Source organism: Paroedura picta, chromosome 8 (assembly GCF_049243985.1).
Source record: "Paroedura picta isolate Pp20150507F chromosome 8, Ppicta_v3.0, whole genome shotgun sequence".
In the NCBI taxonomy this organism is placed as follows: Eukaryota; Metazoa; Chordata; class Lepidosauria; order Squamata; family Gekkonidae; genus Paroedura; species Paroedura picta.
This window is the reverse complement of record NC_135376.1, coordinates 14,595,082-14,616,914: the sequence shown is the minus strand read 5'-3', so window position 1 is coordinate 14,616,914 and position 21,833 is coordinate 14,595,082. Positions and strand designations below refer to the sequence as shown.

Genomic DNA, 21,833 nt, shown 5'->3' with positions numbered 1-21,833 from the left:
TTCATTCTATGCAGCCCAGACCATCCGACAACACTCCTAAAGGAGAAATAGGGGAGAAGTGTTTCTTATCAGCCTGCTTTTCCCTGATTGCTTTATCAAATTCAATTTTATTAGCTTGACTCTCCTGGGAACGTTCTGTTTTAATAATGCATAAAAAGAACTGTCTCGTAGTTGACTCCTGGCATTTGCTTGATACTTAATGTAATCTGTAATTACTCTAGTCATTTCAACGTTGGCCAGCTTGTTGTGGTCGCTGGCAAGCTACGCTAAGTGGTACAAGGCGTACAAGCCCATCCTCACGTTGATTGATGTCCGGGCTCTACGGGAGGGTTTTAATTTTGTCCTTGAAGCGGGTCTGAAGAAAGACTGTCAACACGCATCCTTTCCTATCAAGCTTAGGAATCTAGATGCCGATTAAGGGCTGTGTCTCTGGACAGCAATACTTGTCCTTTGGGTCATTCATTTATTTATTATATTTATATACCGCCCTCCCCGGAGGCTCAGGGCGGTTTACGTTGAACTTATGAACCATACATTTACCAGGCACTAAACTTTTAGCCAGGTTACTGGAGGTGGAAATTGCTGCCCAACACTTTTTACCAGGGGCTCATGGGAATTGTAGTCCATGGACATCTGGAGGGCCGCAGTTTGACTACCCCTGCTCTCTACCATAAAAACTGCTTTTGTCTGTCTGGCAGCAGTGATCAGGTGGAGCAAACTTGCCTCTGGAGGGAGCTTTATGCTCTTCAGTGCCACTACTGAGAAGGCACTGTTGCTTATGCTTATTCGGCATACCCCAGAAGGGAGGGTTTTTTTGGGGGGGTGTCATCAAGTTCAAATTGACTAATGGCAACCATTTTAAAAGGCCTCATAGCATTTCTAGTTAGGATTTCCAGCTCCAAAATTTGGGAAAACCTGGAATCTTGGGGGCCATAAGCCTGGGAACGTTAGAGTTGGAGGTGGGAGATATTGGGTATAATGCCATAAATTCCACCTTGCAAAGACAAGAACATTTTTATTGTGTAGAGCAGTGGTCCCCAACCTTTTTATCACCGGGGACTGGTCAACACTTGACAATTTTACTGAGGCCCGGGGGGACAGCTGGTGTAGAATATTTGGAATCTGATGGAGCTTTTGGCTTTTTGTGGAATTCCCCCCGCTAGTATGATTTTTGTTGTCCGTGGGTTTTTCCTTGCTGGTTGTACTATTTTTATTCCGTTGGCTTTTAAAAAAAACGACTATGAGTCACACCGAGACTTTGTGAATGGCAGGATATATTTTAATAAATACATTACATGTACATGCCAATATATGGTTATGTACATCCTGCTAAGGGGCTGGAGGAGTTTTAAACAGATCTTGTTCCCCAAAAATGTCATTTAAAGTTTTTTCATATGGCCTCACTTATCTCTCCCCGCTCCCTTCAAAACCATTTAATTGCTTTGACCGTAAGCTCCTTGGAACCAGAATGGTTTGCACTTTGAACAACGTCTCTAAGCTGCTCTCAGCTCATTGAATGGGAGAAGATATAAATAAAACCCTCTGGAAACAAGGGAGACATTCCCACAGCAACTGGGAGAGGGGGGAATAGTACATTTTTGTTGATGCTTCATTAGCTAAGCAGGGTCCGTCCTGGCTAGTCTTCAGGTGGGAGACCTCCAAGGAATACCAGGGTCATGACGCAGTGACAGCCTATGGCCCAGCACCTCCAAACCTCTCTTGCCTTGAAAATCCCACAAGGTGTTTTCCATCACCCCTGTGAACTAATTCAATTGCAACTATTATAGGTGGCTTGCTTTCTTTTGGTGGGGATAGGAATGCATTGCAGAAAGAAAGAAAGAAAGAAAGAAAGAAAGAAAGAAAGAAAGAAAGAAAGAAAGAAAGAAAGAAAGAAAGAAAGAAAGAAAGAAAGAAAGAAAGAAAGAAAGAAAGAAAGAAAGAAAGAAAGAAAGAAAAAGAAAGAGCTGCTGTGGGCATAGAATCATACAGTTGGATGGGACCTCTTGGGTCATGGGAATTGTAGTCCATGGACATCTGGAGGGCCGCAGTTTGACTCCCCCTGCTGTATTGCATATTCCAGCCTACTGCATATTCCTAGCTTGGGGGAAACTCACGAAGCAGCAAGGGGTGGTCATTGCTTGAGGCACTGAAATACCTTCCGCTTCAGACATTCAGCAGCCCCTTCCAAGGCGACTGAGACACCAGCGGTGCCGACCGATGCATGAACTGGTGCTGGGTAGGATAGTTCAAGGCTTCGGGGTTAAATGACTGGCCACCTTTCCTTTCTAAGAATCGTTGGGTTCTGGGTTTCAACAGCATGCTAGCTCTCTTTCTCCTGTTTCTGAGATAAAAGCTCCCATCTGGTGAAAGGCTGAAGACTTTCTTGTGCAGGGCCGTGTATGTTTTAGACACTTGCTAATATACCTTGACGTGGGGAGGGATGGCGAGAGAGGACATCTGTGTTTAAACTGTACTCATGAGCTAAGAGTTCATTATAACAGCAATCAATTCATCTTGGGTTCTTCTCGTAAGCCCAGACCTGAGATGAGGCCAACACAGATGGAGACGAAACATATTCTTTGGTCACCTGTAATGAAAGAGCCGCACATGTTTACACAGGGCTCTGTTTAACTTCCAGCGAGCAGTTCTGCGGGTGGAAGCCAACAGGCACCCTGCCCTTGAAGATGTCTTTTGACGGTCTCTGCTGAAAAATGCATTTTGTTCTGCTTGTCAGATGGGCTGCATCGCTTGCTTCCGGAAATGTGACAGACCCAAGAGCCAGCGCATCAGAATAATGACACACCATCTCTGGTTAATAGGATCAAGATCAGGCAGGTCCTGGCGCCTTTTCATTACAAAGAGAAATGCACCCCTCAAAATCAACATATACGAGGAGAAAAAGAGAGGAGAACAAAGCTGTTTTGGGGTCCCCCCCACTGGGGAGGAAGAGATGGAGAGCAGGTGAAGTAAAGAAATACATGAATTATAGAAAGCAAAATTAAATAAATGTCTACTCCATGCAGTACTGAAGAATTCCCCCCCACACACACACACACACCGGCAGGTATCTCTTAGGATTCCTGTTACAATCCCAGTTATTTCCTTGGAACGAGATCAGAAGGCTACAACACCAACAAACAGCCAAAGGAAAAGATACAAAAAACAGGAAAAGGCCCATTTCTCTGGCGTTCCATTCCGCATTAAGACATGAAAAGATCTGTCACCATTTGCCTTCGTGTTTGAACGCCTCCCCTTGTAAGCATGCAGATAAAGACGTGCACCTTAGGGGGAAGAAGCAGGAAGCAAAAGGAGAGGGGAGAAGCAAAACCAGCCGAATGGCTTACTCATGCCTTTCATTGTCATGCGCCCGCTTGTTCCAAGTTGCTTGTAAAATGCATAATGTGGGGATTGCAGCTAGATGGAGAACTGAGGGCCCGAGATAAGAACTTTGGATTACATTTAAACAAACTTATCTTTAGACGCAGCAAAAGCTGCATAGCTGGTGGAACAAAAAATCCGGTGAAACATGGCAGGGGCATGTATTTTGTGAGGCAGAAGGCTTCCTGTGATAAAGGCCACGCATGCGGCAGCTAGGCCGGAGTTAAATATGGTGAACCCCATTACACTGATGTTAAGATAAACTTAGAACAATGGATATCATTAAGGACATCAGCAGGTGGGGGTGGTTTTCGTTGTTTTAATCACACTGCAAATGGGCCCCAATCCAGCACCATGTGTGATAGCCCAAGTGTACGTTCAAAGGACTCATTACTGGGCTGTCTGTGAAATCCAAGGGCTACATTTTTATATCAATACACAACTAGAAGAGTCATGCCGTGACATCCAACAGTTCCGTTATTCTCTTAATCTGATGATGAAGACGGGGACATGATTGACAACAATTAGCCCAATATCATGAAATCTCAGAAGTTTACTAGGGTCGGCCCTGGGGAGGCCATCCAAGAATACCACCATCTCTACATAGAAGGAGGCAATGGCAAGCCACTACTGGATGTCTCTTGAGTTGAAAACTCTCCCCGTAAGTCCACTGCAACTCAAAGGCTTGTTCCACCCCCAGTGTCCCACCATGGTATCAGTCTCTACATCGATGTTGGTCTGGCACACGGAGTTTAGATGCTACACAATTGCCAGATTAAGCACCTAATTCACTGAAATTGCTCAAAAATGAGTGCTTACAACTGGACGGAAAATACTTTGTGACTTTTTGCACTGCCACATGGGGACCGTAGTCAACAAAGTATGTTCTAAGCATATGCCAAAAGGATGAATGCCCCTGCAGGTGTGAAAACTCTCTATCACACACACACACCTGGGAACTTGATTTTAAAGTCTGCCCACAACAATGCAGAGGCATATAGAGCAGGGATAGTCAACCTGTGGTCCTCCAGATGTTTATGGACTGCAATTCCCATGAGCCCCTGCCAGCATTTACTGGCAGGGTCTCATGGGAATTGTAGTCCACAAACATCTGGAGGACCACAGGTTGACTATCCCTGATATAGAGGGCTCCCTTAATGCATGGCAACATGTCCAGGGGCCCGACACTAATAGTTTGTGATATGTTTGAACTGGCTTCCACACTTACGTATGGAAAGCAACATTCTGAAGACCACAGATTTCAAGCCAATTATGAAACAATTCTCTGCAAAGAAATATTGCAAATGCTTGTTAAAATACTGGTTTAATGAAGAGTAATTCATTGCAATTTCATACTGTGCCATCTCTGCCTCTTATTATTTATCAATTTAATTGTTTATATGTTGTAAGTTTTGTTTTCGCATTCCAGGTTCATGTTACATTGTCCAAACGTTTGTGTTGATTAATAGTCATTGCACAGCATGTTTTTAAAAAATGTTTTGAATACTGACCTTGTTGCAAGTGCCGATAAATAGAAGTTTAATTTTAACGATGACTTGTGTTTTTATTCCTTATAGTGGTTGCGTAGGTTCGGCTTCAATACACCCAGCACACTGGGGGCCTAAAATGCTAAGACAGCCTTGGGCGTACAGGCAAACTCAATGACCAAGTGAGCTTTCACCAGCCGTAGCTCTCTGACAAGTTGCTCTGCTCCACAATGTCATCTGAAGTGCTTGACTTGAGGGTGGAAAAAGAGACACTGAGAACAGGTAATTTTGGTAAGTCTGGATCCTGTGCACCTGAGGGACCATCTCTCCGTATGCACCCCCTGAAGAGCTCTTCGCTCTGCTAATTCCAACATGTCAGTGAACCCTGGCCCCAGAGATGCCTGGCCCTGGGTCCAGCCTGATGGAGATCTGGGCCCTTATGGAACTCCCAAAGTTAAAAGGGCCTGCAAAAACAGCACTCTTCTGTTACCCAAATTGCGTGTACGCATGTCCTCAGATGCACGTACTTGTTTTTGGGGGAAGGTTAGCCCAAATGCAGCCAGCGGGCAGCGGGGGGGGGGGAACTTAACATTTATGGATCGAAATGCCTATGTATACGAGGGTTATTCCACCTCAAGGAACTCAAGGCAGACACATGGTAAAACAATAAGCACAAGTTTTATTGAAGAAAATAATAAACGAGCATAAAAATAGCTAACACACTGATAAGCAGTCAGATAGAGAATAGGGTGGGAAAAAGAGGGTCCAGTATAGTTACCTTTTCCTGTAGAGATGATAGGCAAGAGAAAGCAAGCTGCACAGAGACCGTGCAGGGTGTTCAAGATGACTCCCATATCCGAAATGCACACAGGGGCTTGCTAAAGCCATTGTTTCTATTGGGTTTGGGGGAGCTGGCCTACATAACGTGACAAGACTCCGGTGAGCATGTGCTGGAAGTTTCAGGGTCCCCAGAGGCTGGGACAATGCCTGGCCAAGTATTGCTGATGGCCTCAGACAAAGGTGTTAATGGGTCTGCGGAAGGGAGCCATCATATCTCAATGGATCTAGCTGTAGGGTTCGGCAGAAAGGCCAAGAATGAGTGATGCACAAAGATAAAGAAATTGGCCAAGAGCCCCTAGCCAAACCACTTCTGGCCAGACTACGCTTTCAGCAAAACTGGGGGGAGGGGGGGGCAGACTCCAGAGGCTTCTGAAATTCCAATCTGTAGCAAAGGGCAGGTTGAGGCATTGTCCTGGTTTTCAAGATAGATTCTGCCTTAGCAGTGTGTCCTGTGTCTGGCTTGCTCCCAAGCCTAGACGGTTACAGTGTACTACTGGTTATGTAGTGTGCCAGCATGTGAGGCAGGGGTCCTGCCAACAATAACACTTCCACCAAGCATTTGGTTGTGGCCAAGGCCACACTCACACCATCTAAACAGGCACCCCCTGCCAAATGCCCTGCCCAGGCTTTGCCAGGACCACTCTCCCCTACCTAAATCGGGTCAATAATTTAATTTCCAACTACTGCAACCTCAGGCCCACAAGGGTGTTACTTGACAGGGCAACTGAGTCATTTTATAATGTTTAGCATTTTAATGTTTTACTGTATGGAGATTTAGTTCTATCTATTGTGAGTCGCCCCAAGACCTTTTTAGGAGAGGGGTGACTCAGAAAGGTGTAGTGGTTAGGAGTGTGGACTTCTGATCTGCCATGCTAGGTTTGATTCCACGCAAGTGGTGGCTAAAGCTCTTGAATGTGACAAAAGTAACCTCAATGTGACAAAAGTAACCTCAATGGTGTTCAGCCTGAAAGGGCTGGAGGTGTCTAACAAAAATGGTTCCTTTCCATTGGTTTACTTTTAATAGTCCTATCTTAGCTGTGACTCACCTAAAACAGGTCTCTGGAGAGACAATATAAATCTTCTACATAAAATCAAGTTGCACATGGAGCACAACTGCATCCTTTGTGTTGATAGGTCTTGGTATTATTGTAAAAAAAAAAAAAAAAACAGCCATAGCAATTCCGTTATCTTCCGTGTGGAAATCATGAACCACCACCAGATGGCAACAAACATCTATGCCATACCCAAGACAGAGACAGGCCCATTGTAATATCCTATACTGTTTATGACTGATTTGCCACTAATTTACCTTTTCCGTATCTGTTCTCTCATGATCCCTGATCCATTTTGCCTGAGGAAGAGTGCATGCGCATGAAAGCTCGCACCTTGAATAAATCTGTTAGTCTTAAATGTGCTATTGGGCTCTATTTTTATAAGGGTTAATGCTTATTAAAAGGTAAACGTATCCCCTGTGCAAGCACTGAGTCATGTCTGACCCTTGGGGTGACGCCCTCTAGCGTTTTCATCCAAATAAATCAAGGCACCCCTATGGCACTCCCATATACCCGAAGCACAGAACAAAATCTGAGTCCAGTAGTACCTTGAAGACCAAGGAAGTTCAATTCCAAGGTTAAGCTTCTGTGTCCGTTTTCATCACAGCTTACATACAGGTTGGGGAGGGGGGGGGGAGGTAGGTACCCGGAAGGGCTGGTTAGTCAAGAGGTATGGCTAACCAGGCCCAGTTATTTATGTATCTTGACTCTAACTAGCCCTTCCACACAACTAACCCCCACTTATCTAAGTCTTGAGGTAGACTTGTTTCAGTATATCTGAAGTGTGCTTGAACACAAAAGCTTATGCCCAGAATTAAACTTTGCTGGCCTTCAGGATGCCACTGGATTCAGACTTTGTTCTGTGGCCACAGACCAACATAGCTACCCACCTAAACCCCTGAAGTATGTATACCCAAAGCTAAGCCCTACTACAGCCAGGTTCATAGGTAGAACTAAAGATCTGTGCAGGTCACTGATGCAAACTGATAGGGCATGCATTACTCCACCACCAAAGGATTTCATTATGCTTTAGAGCAGGGGTACTCAAACTGCGGCCCTCCAGATGTCCATGGACTACAATTCCCAGGAGCCCCTGCCAGCCTTCGCTGGCAGGGGCTCCTGGGAACTGTAGTCCATGGACATCTGGAGGGCTGCAGTTTGACTACCCCTGCTTTAGAGAAGTTGATTTCTATATATTCAATATTAGAATAGTGGCGTACCCTATGCTTTAGTATAATAGGTTATTTATCAGAGAGGCAAGGCTCAAGGACCAGATTCTGGTGTTTCTTAGCATCAGCTTTCGAAGGAGTACTGGCACACAGCCCCAACTCGCCCCCTAGGGCCCACTTGAGTCAGAATAGCACCTAATCCAGGCTCTTAAAAGTATGGCTTTGGAAAACATTGTTCCTTTAAACAGCAGTTAACTGAATTTCTTCAGCATACACCAAGAATGTGAAACTGCACTTATTGCTGGTGGCTATATCACTTAGCTCAGCCGATAAACGTTCAACAAGTTTTAAAAATATAAAAATTCATTCTTACCCATTCATGGAACCCTGGGCTAGAGGAATGAGCAGCTTTCAAAGGGGGATAGATGCATGGAAGATAAATCTTATCAATGGCTACTAGCCATAGAAGCCTCTGAATTCCAGAGCCAGGAGGCAGCATAAGGGGAAAGCTTCAGGCTCTATACCCAGTTGTCCATGCAGAGGAACTAATTGGCCACTGGGTGAGACAGGATGTTGGACTAGAAAGACTACTGGTCCTACCCTGCAATTATGTATTCCAAATAGGTATGTTTAGTAACAGAATATCTGCCTTCTTCTGTATGGTTCTGTAGTGGCTTGGAACAAACTGGTAGCTTGGTCCCTTTGCAGTACCGAAGAAAAGACGTTTTTGAGGGAACTACTTTAGCATGCTCTCCAGGGAAGCACACTTTTACATGTGGAGCCAGTTTACTTTACCACTGTACTAACACGGGGAGACTCAATAGCAGGGGTAGTCAAACTGCGGCCCTCCAGATGGCCATGAACTACAATTCCCATGAGCCCCTGCCAGCATTCGCTGGAGACATCTGGAGGGCCGCAGTTTGACTACCCCCGCTCAATAGGGAAAGTGGGCTGATCAGAAAGCGATTAATAAACAATAAAATGGGCTCTACATTGAAAAATATGCTATATCAGAGAAGAATAAGATCGATCAAAAAGTAGGGCTACTCCTGAATAACGCTTAGAGATCAGCAGAGTCCCAACTCCTACTACAATACCAAGCAAACAAACCACCAGAATTAAAAGGGGCAGTTTAAATGGCCCTTGAGGCTTGCAGTATAATCTTTGTCTACTACAACAGACACCCAAACGTTGTCAGGGGAAAAACAGAGAGGCACATCTCCCAAGATTCTTCCTTTTCTCCTGCAGACCAGCACTTGGGGGTGGAAGAGATTACAAAGCAGCTTGCATTCCCCTCCTTAAGTCCAGGCACAGGCCCAGCAACGGAGGCGTCTGTTTTAAACGCCTGCTGCCAAGGGAGCATGAACCCACAAGGCCAGGCCTCACTGGATCAGAAGAGCGGTCCACCTGTAGAGATAAACAAGACACACTAAGGCATGGGTAGTCAAACTGCGGCCCTCCAGATGTCCATGGACTACAATTTGCTGGCAGGGGGCTCCTGGGAATTGTAGTCCATGGACATCTGGAGGGCCGCAGTTTGACTAGGAGTCTGAACGCAGCTTACAATCGCCTTCCCTTCCTCTCCCCACCCCAGGCACCCTGTGAGGCAGATTGGGCTTAGCGCCCAGGTCGCCCAGCCGGCTGCATGTGGAAGGGCAAGGCAATCAAACCCAAGCTGCAGCTCTTAACCACTACATCGTGCAGAGTTAAGCCCCGTGCATCCCTAAATGCGACAAGCAAGCCTGCAGCACTGCACGGCTTTTCAACCCTAGTTTTGCCTTTTCCTTTGCCGCGGCCATGCATCCCTCTCCCGCCCCTCCACGTGGCCCGGCGGGACCCCAAAGGGCCCCCTCCCCACGCACAGCGCGAGGCGCGGCTGGAACAAGCGCACCGCGCCTCCCTCGACGACGCAAGCGGCATATAAATGGAACGAATGTGCGGGCGAGCTACTTCGCGCGCCCCAAAGCTCCGGGGCGCGCGTACGGGCAGCTGCCCCCCGTTTGCTCTGGCGCCCGCCCCCTCCCGCCCGGAGGCATTCCCCCCCCCTTCCGCCGCCGCCTCCCCCGCGTCCGAGGCAGTCAGGGACGAACCCTTCGCGGCAGCGGCGGGAGCCAGGCTGGCCGCGGCCTCTTCGGCGGGACGGCGGCTTCCGGGAGGCCTCGAGCCTGCCGCGGGGAGGAGGCGGGCGCGCGGGCGGCGGCCCCCCCCTGGAAGCTGGCGTTTTTTGGATTCGCTGAAAGCCAGCCAGAAAAACAGCGGGCAGCGAGCGAGGTAGGGTTAGGACACGACACAGAGAGGGGCCGCCGCGGGAGTGCGCGCCGCGCGGCGGGCTTTTCTAGCCGGCTCGCGCCGCCTCCGCCGCTTCCGATTGGCCCGAGCGTTAGGGCGTGACGCTTCTCATTGGCGGAGGAGGGAGAAGGGGAAGGCGCTTGCTGTGACGAGCTTGCAGCCCTACCAATCGCGTCGTTTCGGAAGGAATGGCGCGCTAAAGGGAAGGGGGCGGGAGATGGGAGCGAATGTGTTAGTGGCTGTTCCTTGTGTTCCATCTTCTCGTGGAATGGCAACGACAAAGGCCGCCTGCTTGTTGCACGGCAGATCCGATAGCAGACTTTAATAGAAAATGGACTCCAACACTAGTCTATGTGGATTGACCCGATGTGGTTGGGAAAAACAGTTTGGGAACACAATGGGGTTAAGGGTACACCTTGAGTTGCCGCGTGGGCTCTACAAAGCCAGAACAGCCTATGTTTTCTAAAATGTAGGGCAGATCCTTTCAAGGGAGCTTCAGAATGTTTTGGGGTCAGGATACCCGGGAAGAACCTTATATGCTGCTTGTAGGTAGAATTGAGCCTCTTGTGGTGCAGAGTGGTAAGGCAGCCGTCTGAAAGCTTTGCCCTTGAGGCTGGGAGTTCGATCCCAGCAGCCGGCTCAAGGTGGACTCAGCCTTCCATCCTTCCGAGGTCGGTAAAATGAGTACCCAGCTTGCTGGGGGGTAAACGGTAATGACTGGGGAAGGCACTGGCAAACCACCCTGTATTGAGTTTGCCATGAAAATGCTAGAGGGCGTCACCCCAAGGGTCAGACATGACTTGGTGCTTGCACAGGGGATACCTTTACCTTTTTAGGTAGAATTGGCAGCTGACCAAGGAAAATAAAGACCTAGGCTGTTCCTTTGACAACAGCTTGATCTCCAAATATCAGCAGGGGAGCTTTTTACTATGTACTGGTAGCTTAGGGCTGATCCTGCGTAGAGCAGGGGGTTGGACTAGATGGCCTGTATGGCCCCTTCCAACTCTAGGATTCTATTATTCTAATCACCTCCTGACCAAAGGGCTCTTAAGGTGACAATAGTTAGTTAAAAAAATGGCAGATGTCCCCTAGAACAGCAAGAACAGGAGGAAATGTGAACTGGCCTGGTAGACATTTTTGACTTCCAAAATGTATTTATTATATTTACGGTACCACACTACAGATTATTGGATATAACAACAATAAATGGGTTAAAATTAATTGAATGGCAGGAAGTGAAAAATAGAAATGGACAGTTCTCACAAAGGAGGAACATAAGCAGTGGGGAGCCACATGGTTTGGGACCCCCATAATGCTCTGTGGTGCATATTCCATTCAAAGAGGGCAGCCACACTTCTGGTCCTTCACATTACCTGAGAGCATGGTTAAAATGCAGCCCAAAGTCTCCTACAGATGCATGTTCTTGGGGGAAGGTCTTTTAGAGAAAACGTGGAATAAAAGTCAAAACATAAATATAGACTTATTCAGGAAAGCATGGCTGCCATTACTGATTTTCCCCTTTGAGAATTCCTAGATAGGTTCCACATGAAGCCAGGGCTCTCATGCTGTTATAACCATGGTTAAAATGGCATCCTGTCTGGAATATATTCCCTACTGTTTGGAGGTGTTCCCAAGCCAGCCCAGTTTAATACAGGGAGAAAATATCTCCAAGGCACTCCGCACCAACAAGTTAAAAGCACAGATCTTGTTGTTTTGTGCTGAATGGAAGGAGTTAAACAAGTTGAGGTAAGATTTGTGAGAATAGCACATGGTTTCATATATCCTGCCACTCTTAACTATAGAAAAACATGAGTGAGGCAGTGTATCTTTTGTGGACAATCACAGAGCTGTTTTGAGAAGCAAGCATGCTTGAAATTTTTACTTTTATTCATCTTTCAGAAAGCGGTAAGGCTTTGAGTTTCACTGAGGATGGCATGGCTTTCACGTTCTTCCCCGCGGCACTTTTAAATAAAAATGTTTCAACACAGCAGGAATCTAGAAGCATTTCCTGTGTACTATATTGGGCCCGACTTCAGCGTATTCTTCCTTGGAAATCCACATCTCCTGGAAGGCAGAGAGAGAAGCAAGAATGGAGCCTCCCATCCAGACAGAAATCTTCCGGTCAGGGGGTGCATTGACCATCACCTCTGTGTCTTTGGGAGCCAGACGAATCAACTCTTTCGTCAAGCGGTCAGCAATCCCAGGAAAAAGGCTCGAACCCCCAGAAAGGAGCACATTGGCATACAAGGTTGTCCTCAGGTCGATGTCACATTTCATGATGGTGTTGAAGAGAAGCTTATCAATTCCAGGGGCCTCCATGCCAATGTTAGACGGACGGAAAAGGGTCTCAGGGCAGCGGAACAGTTGGTTGTGGACTTTAACTATCTGTCCGTCAGGCAGCTTCCAGGTTTTCTCTAACTCGTTAGGTTTTTTAGCCATGTCCTCCTCAGGGTTGAGACTCACGTAGCACAAGCCCTCCTTCATGATTCGCACAATTTCCCTCTCAGCCGTGCTCACTAGGGCAATTCCGCTTTCCCTCAGGATTCTCATGAGGTATTCCGTGAGATCGCGGCCCGCCAGGTCCAGCCGGAGAACCGCATGAGGCAAACAGTAACCCTCGTAGATTGGAACTGTGTGGGTGACACCGTCTCCGGAATCCATCACACAGCCAGTGGTGAGGCCTGCAGCATAGAGTGCGAGCACAGCTTGGATGGCCACGTAGAGGGCTGGTACCTCAAATTTTTCAAAGAGCAATTTTGTCATTTGTTCACGGTTGGCCAGTGGGTTGAGTGGTGCTTCAGTGAGCAATGCTGGTCTTGTGCAAGAGTTTAACTTCAATTCGTCGTCATAAACATGCCTCCATATCTTCTCCATGTCTGGCCAGGAAGTGACAATGCCATGTTCTACTGGGTATCTGTTGCACATTAGTGAGAATAAAACAGAACGTTGGTATTCTGTTACTTGGTCACGCATTACCCGGCCCCATATTCCACATGCCTAAGAAACTTCGTAGCAACAACATAAATAATAGGAACCCCCCAGATATTTATCATTATCTATCCATTTTATCCTATCTTTCATCTGAGGAGCTCAGAGTTGCTTATATGATTTCCATTTGGATCCAACAACAACCCTTGAAGGTAGGCTGGAGGCTGATTCTTTATAACACAGACATGCAGAGGACACCTGGGGCTATATGTGGGCTATACTGGGGATTCAGTTCCCAAGCAAGTGTCGGCCCAGTTAGATCAGGCCCCCAGCTTGTGAGAAGATGCTTCAGCCTACTTCCCGTGCCATTTTCCTGACCAGTAACAACTCAATGGACATGCTAAGCTAGGGTTGTGCGCTTCGGCTCGGTTCGGCTGCCTCAGTGAGCATCGAAGCCTGAAGCAGTGTGTAGGAAGCTACAGCGTGGAGAGGAGGGGCAGCAGCAGCGTGCCAGCCGGTGATGGCGTCTGTGTACGGCCGCTGCCGTCCCTTCTCTCCATTCCGTGGCACTGGCCGCCTCAGGCTGCAGTCATCTCCGAGGAGGCCAAACTGAGCCGAAGCACACAACCCTAATTTATGCTGGGAAAAACTTCCATTTACTGAGAATCATGTGTAAGTTTCCCTCAGAAGGACAAATAGCGTCCTCCCCAGGCTTTTGCAGGTGGCAAAAATACTGCAGAGGAAGGGCTGCCTCAACCCGGATCAGGTTCAAGATTTTGGTATTAACCTTTAAGACCATACACAGTCTGGGCCCCACATATCTATGGCACCATCTGTTTACTTATGACCCCCCGCAGGGCTCTTCGCTCTGCGGGTACAAATCTGTTGGAGATCCCCGGCGCGAGGGAGGTAGGCATGGCCTCGACCAGGGCTAGGTCCTTTTCGGTCCTTGCCCCAGCCTGGTGGAATGAGATCCTGGGAGAACTGAGAGCCCTGACGGAACTTTCCCAGTTCTGCAGTGTCTGCAAGATGAAGCTCTTCCGCCAGGTCTTTGGTTGAGGCCAGGGCGGGTAAGGTCTGGGCTCCTCTCTGTGCTAGCTGGGTCATCAGTCCACCCAGGGTGTGCTGCTCCTGAGGCAACGGTGTTAAAGCTGGGGGGGGGGGTGCTTTGTCACCATCTAGTGTGAATTTTAATGGGTTTTAAATGGGGGGGTTATGATTGTTTGGGGTTATTGTGGGCCACCATTGTTACCCACCCTGAGCCACTATGTGGAAGTGGCAAGTTATAAATTGCCTTTTTCAGAGCTGGCATAAATAATTTCATTTAAAGAGATGGGGTGTGATGGGTGTCCTTTGGGAGGGAATTCCAGAACCCTCTCAGTGCTGTAAAGAAGGCCTATCTCTCATAGCTGCCTACCATCAGGGGATGAGAGCACATGAAGAAGGACCTCAGAGGTTGGCCTTCCAAGTCTTGGAAGTAGATTGGAAGCAGATTGCACAATATTCCCATATGCAAAATATATTCTTATTCAATGAGCACTCCTGCAGTTGTCTGGCTTGGACCTGTATTTTAATACATCTGAATGCTTCACTCCTGCAGTTTTATGCTGTACTTTTGGCACAGATGAGACTGCAAATTTTAGTTTTATTAAGATAGATTTGCAAGATCCCATATAACTGCCTCTGAGCCACCGGATTCATTATTCATTTGCTTCATTTTAGCCCCATTTTTCTTCTCAATGGTGGCTTACAACTTTCTTCACTTCTCCATTCTATCCTCCTAGCCACCCTGTGAAGTAGGTGAGGCTGAGAGAGTGTCAGGTTCAAGGTCACACAGCAAGCTTCCACAGAAGAGTGCAGATCTGAACATGGGTCTCCCAGGTTCTAGTCCAGCATTTTAACCACTACATTGTGCTGCCTCTGACCACTGATTTTTATCTGCAACTGAAATGTCCAGACTGGGATGGTTTTGGGATGCTTCTGTTGGGTTAATTCCTGGAGGACCATGATGCTAAGGTGAAGTTGTATAGGACTGACATGATCCATAATGAATTGTTTTTGTCCTTCGGGTTTCCCTGAATCTTAAACTGAGTGTTGCAGCACTGTTTAGCAGTATGGATGGAACCAGTTCTAGATGAGCAATATGGATGGAACCAGTTCTAGATGAGCTTTCATCCCTGGATAAATTACTGCATAATAAACACATTTCCCAGGGATGTCTGATATGCAAGGGCTGATGAAATGCCAGGCTTCCAAGACACAAAATAAAATGTGATGCAAATGTACCCACATTCCATCTAGGGGTTAACTTGAAGGCCAAGCCAGGCTAAGCAGATACACCTGGTTTGGTCTTTAGTCCTTATCACTCCCTAGGTCAGGCAGTGGAATGTGCTACTTGGGAGTCATTTTTGACAATCAGACCTGGCTGAGGTAAAGGGGGGAGGAGTAAATGTGAATGTCTTCTGGTAGATTCCTAAGGGGGCGGGGTTATTGAAGTGGGTCATCTGATTATGAAGGGGGTTGTTGGTTGTAAATGAGTAATCTAATTATGATTATGTATAATTTGGTATAAAGGCTTGGGAAGAAACCTGTTTCTCTTCTGCTTTCCTCCTTGTTTATCAATCTGATACCTGTATTTAGCGCTTAAGCTAGTATATTGTATTATACCATAATTTGGATTATTTTTCTTCTTTCTGTTATCTGATTGCTCACTGAAGATTTTATCTTTTTTGCTGCAGGTGTCCTATGTGTTATGCAGTGCTATTTTTGTTGCTTTTGGATCTTTGGCATTTTAATTGTTTTTTTATTAGTTTTTAGAAATAAAATGTTATTTATATTATATCTGAGTTGTTTTCTGTGTACGTAGGAAGTCCCTTGAAACGTGTGGTAAAGTGTTTTTGATGGCTTTGCAAGGGTTTTTTTTTAAGGGGGGGTGCTCTGTGTGCCTGTTGGGACGGGGAACATCCCTGTTGGGCAGTTTTGGTGCAGACAGTCAAAAACCCTGAAATCCCATCCTATCCTAAAATCGCCTCTGTATCCTTGACTGCAGGTGGCAACAGTGATCCATGGAAAATTTTCAGAAACAACAACCATGCAAATGTCACTAAACAGCATACCCCAGAAATCTTAAGCAGGCTGCATATTCCATACTAAGATAAAAAGGGGGAGATGTTTTAGCAAACAGCTACAGTCTGCCACGTGGCTGATTTGAAACCTGTTTGAAATTTATTTTGCTAGTGCTTTGCTAGATCAGACTAATGTGTCAGCCTAGAGTTATGCCTTTCTAAATCCAATGGTCTTTGAAGAGCAAAACTTTGTTGGGATTGCACCGTAAATTTGCAACAGACTCTTCAGACTGTGTACTAAGTTTGTTCCAAAACATCTTTTCTCCTTCTAGTTGTTTCACCCTGGACATGGGCTTTATTACAGTCCCTCAGTGACTTTGGGTTCATCCCAAAGCATCTAAGAGACTCTCAAAAGCCTTCCTCTGGAAACAGCTTAAGAAAGCAAAACATTGCTAGCTACCTCTTGGCATCTTAACTACATCAACCCTACTGATTGGTAGATGAAAAACTTTCTTCCTGTAAAGTTTTAAAAGAAACAGGGGAAAAAATGCTTTGATGGCAATCCAGTCAAACTGCAGGTAACAACATGGTGCCATCCCACACTTGAGCAGCAATTCGTCCCAAAGTCAAATCCTGTGTCAACACTTTATAAATCTCTTCTGCAAAGGCAAAAATGTTTGGGAAGCTGCAAATGGGCAGATGCATGTCTAATTTGTATGGGAATGGGCTGGAAAATAGTTCTAATGAGCTGACCTGCTTTTTTGTACCCCACTTCTTACTACCTGGAGTCTCAAAGCAGCTTACAATTGCCTATCGTTCCTCACTCCACAACAGACACCTTGTAAATAGTTGATGCTGAGAGAGCTCTGAGGAAACGGTAACTGGCTCAAGGCCACCCAGCTGGCTGCATGTGGAGGAGGAGTGGGGAATCCAACTGGTTCTCCAGATTAGATGCTGCTGCTCTTAACCACTACACCACGCTGGCTTTCAAATGTTCTCCTCAAAAAAAGAAAGCAATGCCTGTGAGTGCCACCTCCCGGTGGTTGCCATCACCCTATTGGGGGCATGTCCCCCAGTGAGGGCCAATCAGAGACTCACCTTGTCGTCGGAAGGACCTGACACTTTTTATGAGGTACTAGGAGCAAAGCCCATTTTAAAAATGGGCCAAACAAAGGCAACGGTGTTAAATCTGTTGTGTTAAAGCTAGCAGGCACAGGAGCTAGCAGGATGTGGTGGAGTGCTTCCTGGAGGAGGAGGAGGAGAAGGAGGAGAAGAAGAAGAAGAAGAAGAAGGAGGAGGAGGAGGACGAGGAGAAGGAGGAGAAGGAGAAGGAGAAGGAGAAGGAGAAGGAGAAGAGTTGGTTCTTATATGCCGCTTTTCCCTACCCGAAGGAGGCTCAAAGCGGCTTACAGTCGCCTTCCCATTCCTCTGCCCACAACAGACACCCTGTGAGGTTGGTGAGGCTTAGAGAGCCCTGATATTCCTGATCGGTCAGAACAGTTTTATCAGTGCCGTGGCGAGCCCAAGGTCACCCAGATGGTTGCCTGTGGGGGAGTGCAGAATCGAACCTGGCATGCCAGATTAGAAGTCCGCGCTCCTAACCACTACACCAAACTGGAATGGTGTGTGGTGCAATAGAGCATGGACAGGCCACCTCTCTCACCCTTCCAGTAGCCAGGAAGTCAAGGAGTGCCACACATCATGGCAGAGCACTCCCAGCCAGTGTCAGCAGCCCCCCTGAGGCCTGGCTTGCTGTCAGTGTGTCTGGACATAGTCAGCCCTCTTCTCTCCCCCTTTTTTTTTTGTTGGCCAGCATGTTCACGGGTTTAGAAGAGTATAAATCTGTTCAGAATTACCCCATTAGCTCCTTACTCCCACACAGGGAATAAAAGATCTGTACCAGATTCTGGCTCATTTTCTACTGCTGCTGTCACAAGTAGTTGCTCTTTCCCCCCCAGCTCTCATGCTAAGAAGCTGGCCTACCCTTGTTTTCCAAGTTTGCTCCTTCCACATGGTTAGAGTAGTTGGGATGCCAGCTTCCAGGTGGGACTTGGGGATCCCTTGGAATTACAGCTAATCTCCAAGCAACAGAGATCACTCCCCCTGGAGAAAACGGTGAACTGAATGACATTATGCCCCCGTGAAGTTCCTCTCCTCCCCAACCTCCACTGTCTGCAGGCTCCACCCCCAACATCTCCAGGATTTCCCCAACCTGGAGCTGGCAACCCTGTATCATAGGCAGTCCCGTCCCCCCTGTATTCCCAGTACTTGAGAGAGAGGATCCCTCGCTTCGCTTGTGCCTCGTCACCGATGTAGAACTCCTTCTGTCCGGCCCCTAACATCACAGACTTGGCCTTGGGCCGACCTATCAAGTTGGTGAAGGTGATCCGTGGTTCCTTGTCGCCAGCAACGCCTCCCTTGAGCAGACCTGAGCCATTGTCTATCACGACCGCTGGTGGCAGCTCACCCATCCCCAGGTGATGGGTCTGTGCCTGCTTGTTCCTGTGCTTGACCCTCAGTGGTCCTGCCTTATATTGGGGGAAGAGACAGCCTAACAATATTTGCAGGTCTGTGTGGCTTGCTCTATTATGACCTGGGGGTTGCTATGATACCTTTGCCCCCAACTTTGGTGAGGCTGTGACTGTTTCTTTGCACAAGAAGTCTGCGATGATGGAGAATTTCTGGTCTGCCGGTGTTATTACTATACGACTCTGGCCGGTCTCTTGGACGGGAGATGAACATAAATATAAATTGGTGGCATGTTGCTTTCATACTCTGCCTGGTTGGCCTCTCCGGAGAAAGTAATGTTGGACTGGGCAGACCAATTTGCTTTGATCCAGCAGGGCTCTTCTGATCTTCCTACAATGTAGGGATGTGTTACTATTGGAATAAGAGCCTCTTTAATCTCCTCATTTGCACATACTGGGAAAATTTTCAAACAATATTGTCATTGCTAACAGTTTATGATAGGTTGGAAGAACAGATATATTAACCGAGAATAACTGACAGCTAGCAGGATTGTTGAAACTCAGCTTGCACTAAAGAAAGAGAACCCGCAGATTCAACCGCATAATCAGGTTTGTACTTTGGGTTGCCAAGTCCAGGATGGGGAATTCTTTGATATTTTGGAATGGCTCCTTGGGGAGAGTGAGGTTTGGGTATAGGGGAGAGGAGCTCAGCAGGGTAAAATGGTCTCAAGTCCACCATCCCAAGCAGCCAATTTCTCCAGGGAGAAGGATCTCTTTTGTCTAATTATCAACTGTAATTTCAGTAGAGCTACAGCCCCCACCTGAAAGTTGGGTACACTAGATATACTCCATGAATGGGCACAGAATTCAACAGCTGCAAACAAGATGCGCTGCTAAGATGTCTGTTCAAGAATCTCCCATTATCTGACAAAACAGCAACAATAATTAATAAATAGCAGTCACAGACTTCAGATTCAGAGCAAAGATCTGGAATGTGGGGGTTTGCTTTTTAACCCTTCTTCCCAGAGGTGTTTTTATTGATTTCAGTTTGTTCCTAATGTTGCTATCTGCTATACAGGGAAGACATGTGCGTACCTGTATGGCATAACTGTTCTGTAAAAGGTAATTACTAACTTTTAATATGATTACAAAGGATGTTGCAGGACCTGATGAAATTTCAGAAGCCACACAAACTTTGAATAAATTTAAACTCTGTTGATTCCCAAGGCATCAATGGACTCAAACTTTGTTCTAAATGCAGATATGTTACTTAGGCACGTTGAATGAATGTTTTATCTTAACTCTTGTAGGTCAGGGAGTTCTAATATAAGAATTCCTGTTGGGGGGAGCATCATTGGAATTGTAGTCCATGGACATCTGGAGGGCCGCAGTTTGACTACCCCTAGGCTAGATGATACTGAGGCTGAGCTGCCTTGATTTTCCCGCAGCCGTGTTGTGCTTGGGCCAGATCCTGCGAAGAAGTATCACTTCCACTGCATGGGTCTGAGAATGGGTTGCAGGCCCCTTATCTAGCACTTTACCACCTTTGAATTGCCTCAGCAGGGCCTTCTGACGCTGCTATTCCTGCAGGGTGAGATTGGGCCATGGGAGTCTATGACTTTTTCCATGGAAAACTGGTGACTGTTTCATTCACAAAAATGCTGCAGATCCAAACAGACCAGCGATCAAGTTCAGTAAGGACTTCTTAGATGAACACTAAATGGTAGCAGTTTTTAGAAACGTCAAGGATAGGTGATTGATACGATTTGTGACTATTTGGCTGACTATTTATACAATTTCTGAAGAAGTGATACACTAGAACGCAGAGTGAATGACCCATGCTGGGAGGGGGTGCTGCCAGCACAGCACATTCTGGGCTACTGTCTCACTACAAAACCACTCTCAGAAAATACAGGGAAACAGCAATGGAAAAGCAAACTGAGCCCTGAAGGAAAAATAATACTCATTGTAAAATCAAAGGTCTGGTAAATTTCCTTATTGTGGCAGCCAGGAGTTGTCGCAAATTATACCAAGAATCTTTATTGTAAACTGCTCTGAGCTGCAAGGGAGGGCAGTATATAAATGCAAAATAAATAAATGAATAAAATAAATAAATAGGAAAAGCGCACAACTAAAAGAAATGGTGCAAGATCGAAAATCGTGACGACCGTTGAGTCATCAGATGACCAGGAGATGGACTGGACTGCATGGCTATCGTCATCAAGCTAAAGCTGTTTATAATTGTGGAAAAAATGACTAACAGCATTAAAGTAATGCTGGAGAGACTGGCTGGACGCACACACACCCATACACACACCCATACAATTAAGCTTGATTTGGTGAATTACTTGAAAAGTTTCTCAGCTTGTAAAAACAGCATAAAGAGGCAGCTGAGCACTTTGTAGTTTTGCAAGCAAACAACATGACGGGAAGCTCAATGCCAGTTTTTTTTTCAGTTTGGCTTGTTGGGATAAATAAGGGTTTCAAAAATAAATAAAGGCGGAAAAAGAAGAAGAAGAGCTGGTTCTCGCACGCCGCTTTTTTACCACCTCATGCAGTCTCAAAGCGACTTACAATTGCCAACTCTTCCTCTCCCCACAACAATCACCCTGTGAGGTGGGTGGGGCTGAGAGAGCCTTGGGAGCTGTAACCGGCCCGAGGTTACCCAGCAAGGCTTCATGGGTGGGAGTGGGGAATCGAACCCAGGTCTCCAGATCCGAGGCCACCACCCTTTGCCACTACACCAAGCTGACTCTCGGCAAAATTGGCAATTTCAAACCCTATGTGTACTGAAGCAGTGAGAGACAGCAGAGACTTTATGTAGGGTAGTTTGAAAACTCTTTGTATGGGAGTTTCCGTAGTGTAGTGGTTATCATGTTCGCCTAACACGCGAAAGGTCCCCGGTTCGAAACCGGGCGGAAACATTTTTACCCCCCTCTTTTCAGCTCTAAGGTTTAGTTTTGTGTTTAAAACAACATACACATTTTGCATTTAGTTGCCTTTAATGATATCGCAACTCGTTCCGGGGAAAGGAAAATGTGTTAATGTGCTTTACGATGAAATCACTGGACGGGAAAAGGGATTAAAGATCACAGACTGACCGTGCCATCCCAAACAGAATTGCCCCTTCTTCAAACCATAGAAGCAGATGGGCTTA

At 46.6% G+C, this 21,833-nt stretch overlaps 1 protein-coding gene and 1 non-coding gene across 2 annotated transcripts; one reads left to right on the top strand and one right to left on the bottom strand.

Annotated features, from left to right (window-relative positions):
- Positions 1 to 12,081: 12,081 nt before the first annotated feature.
- Positions 12,082 to 18,763, bottom strand: ACTRT3 (actin related protein T3). The gene is made up of 2 exons (XM_077348463.1): positions 18,477 to 18,763; positions 12,082 to 13,129 (listed from the first exon to the last, which is right to left on the bottom strand). The coding sequence occupies exons 1-2, from the start codon at positions 18,677 to 18,679 to the stop codon at positions 12,211 to 12,213; spliced, it is 1,122 nt and encodes a 373-aa protein (XP_077204578.1). The 5' UTR covers positions 18,680 to 18,763; the 3' UTR covers positions 12,082 to 12,210.
- Positions 18,764 to 21,527: 2,764 nt separating this feature from the next.
- TRNAV-AAC (transfer RNA valine (anticodon AAC)) lies at positions 21,528 to 21,600 on the top strand. Its single transcript has one exon. It is a non-coding gene; the product is annotated as a tRNA-Val (tRNA).
- The last annotated feature ends 233 nt before the right edge of the window (positions 21,601 to 21,833 follow it).

Coding starts and splice junctions, on each gene's coding strand:
- ACTRT3 (XM_077348463.1), bottom strand. CDS start 18,679: ATGGGTGAGCTGCCACCAGCGGTCGTGATAGACAATGGCTCAGGTCTG. Junction 13,130..18,476: donor CGAGGGATCCTCTCTCTCAA/GTACTGGGAATA, acceptor AATGTGCAACAG/ATACCCAGTAGAACATGGCA.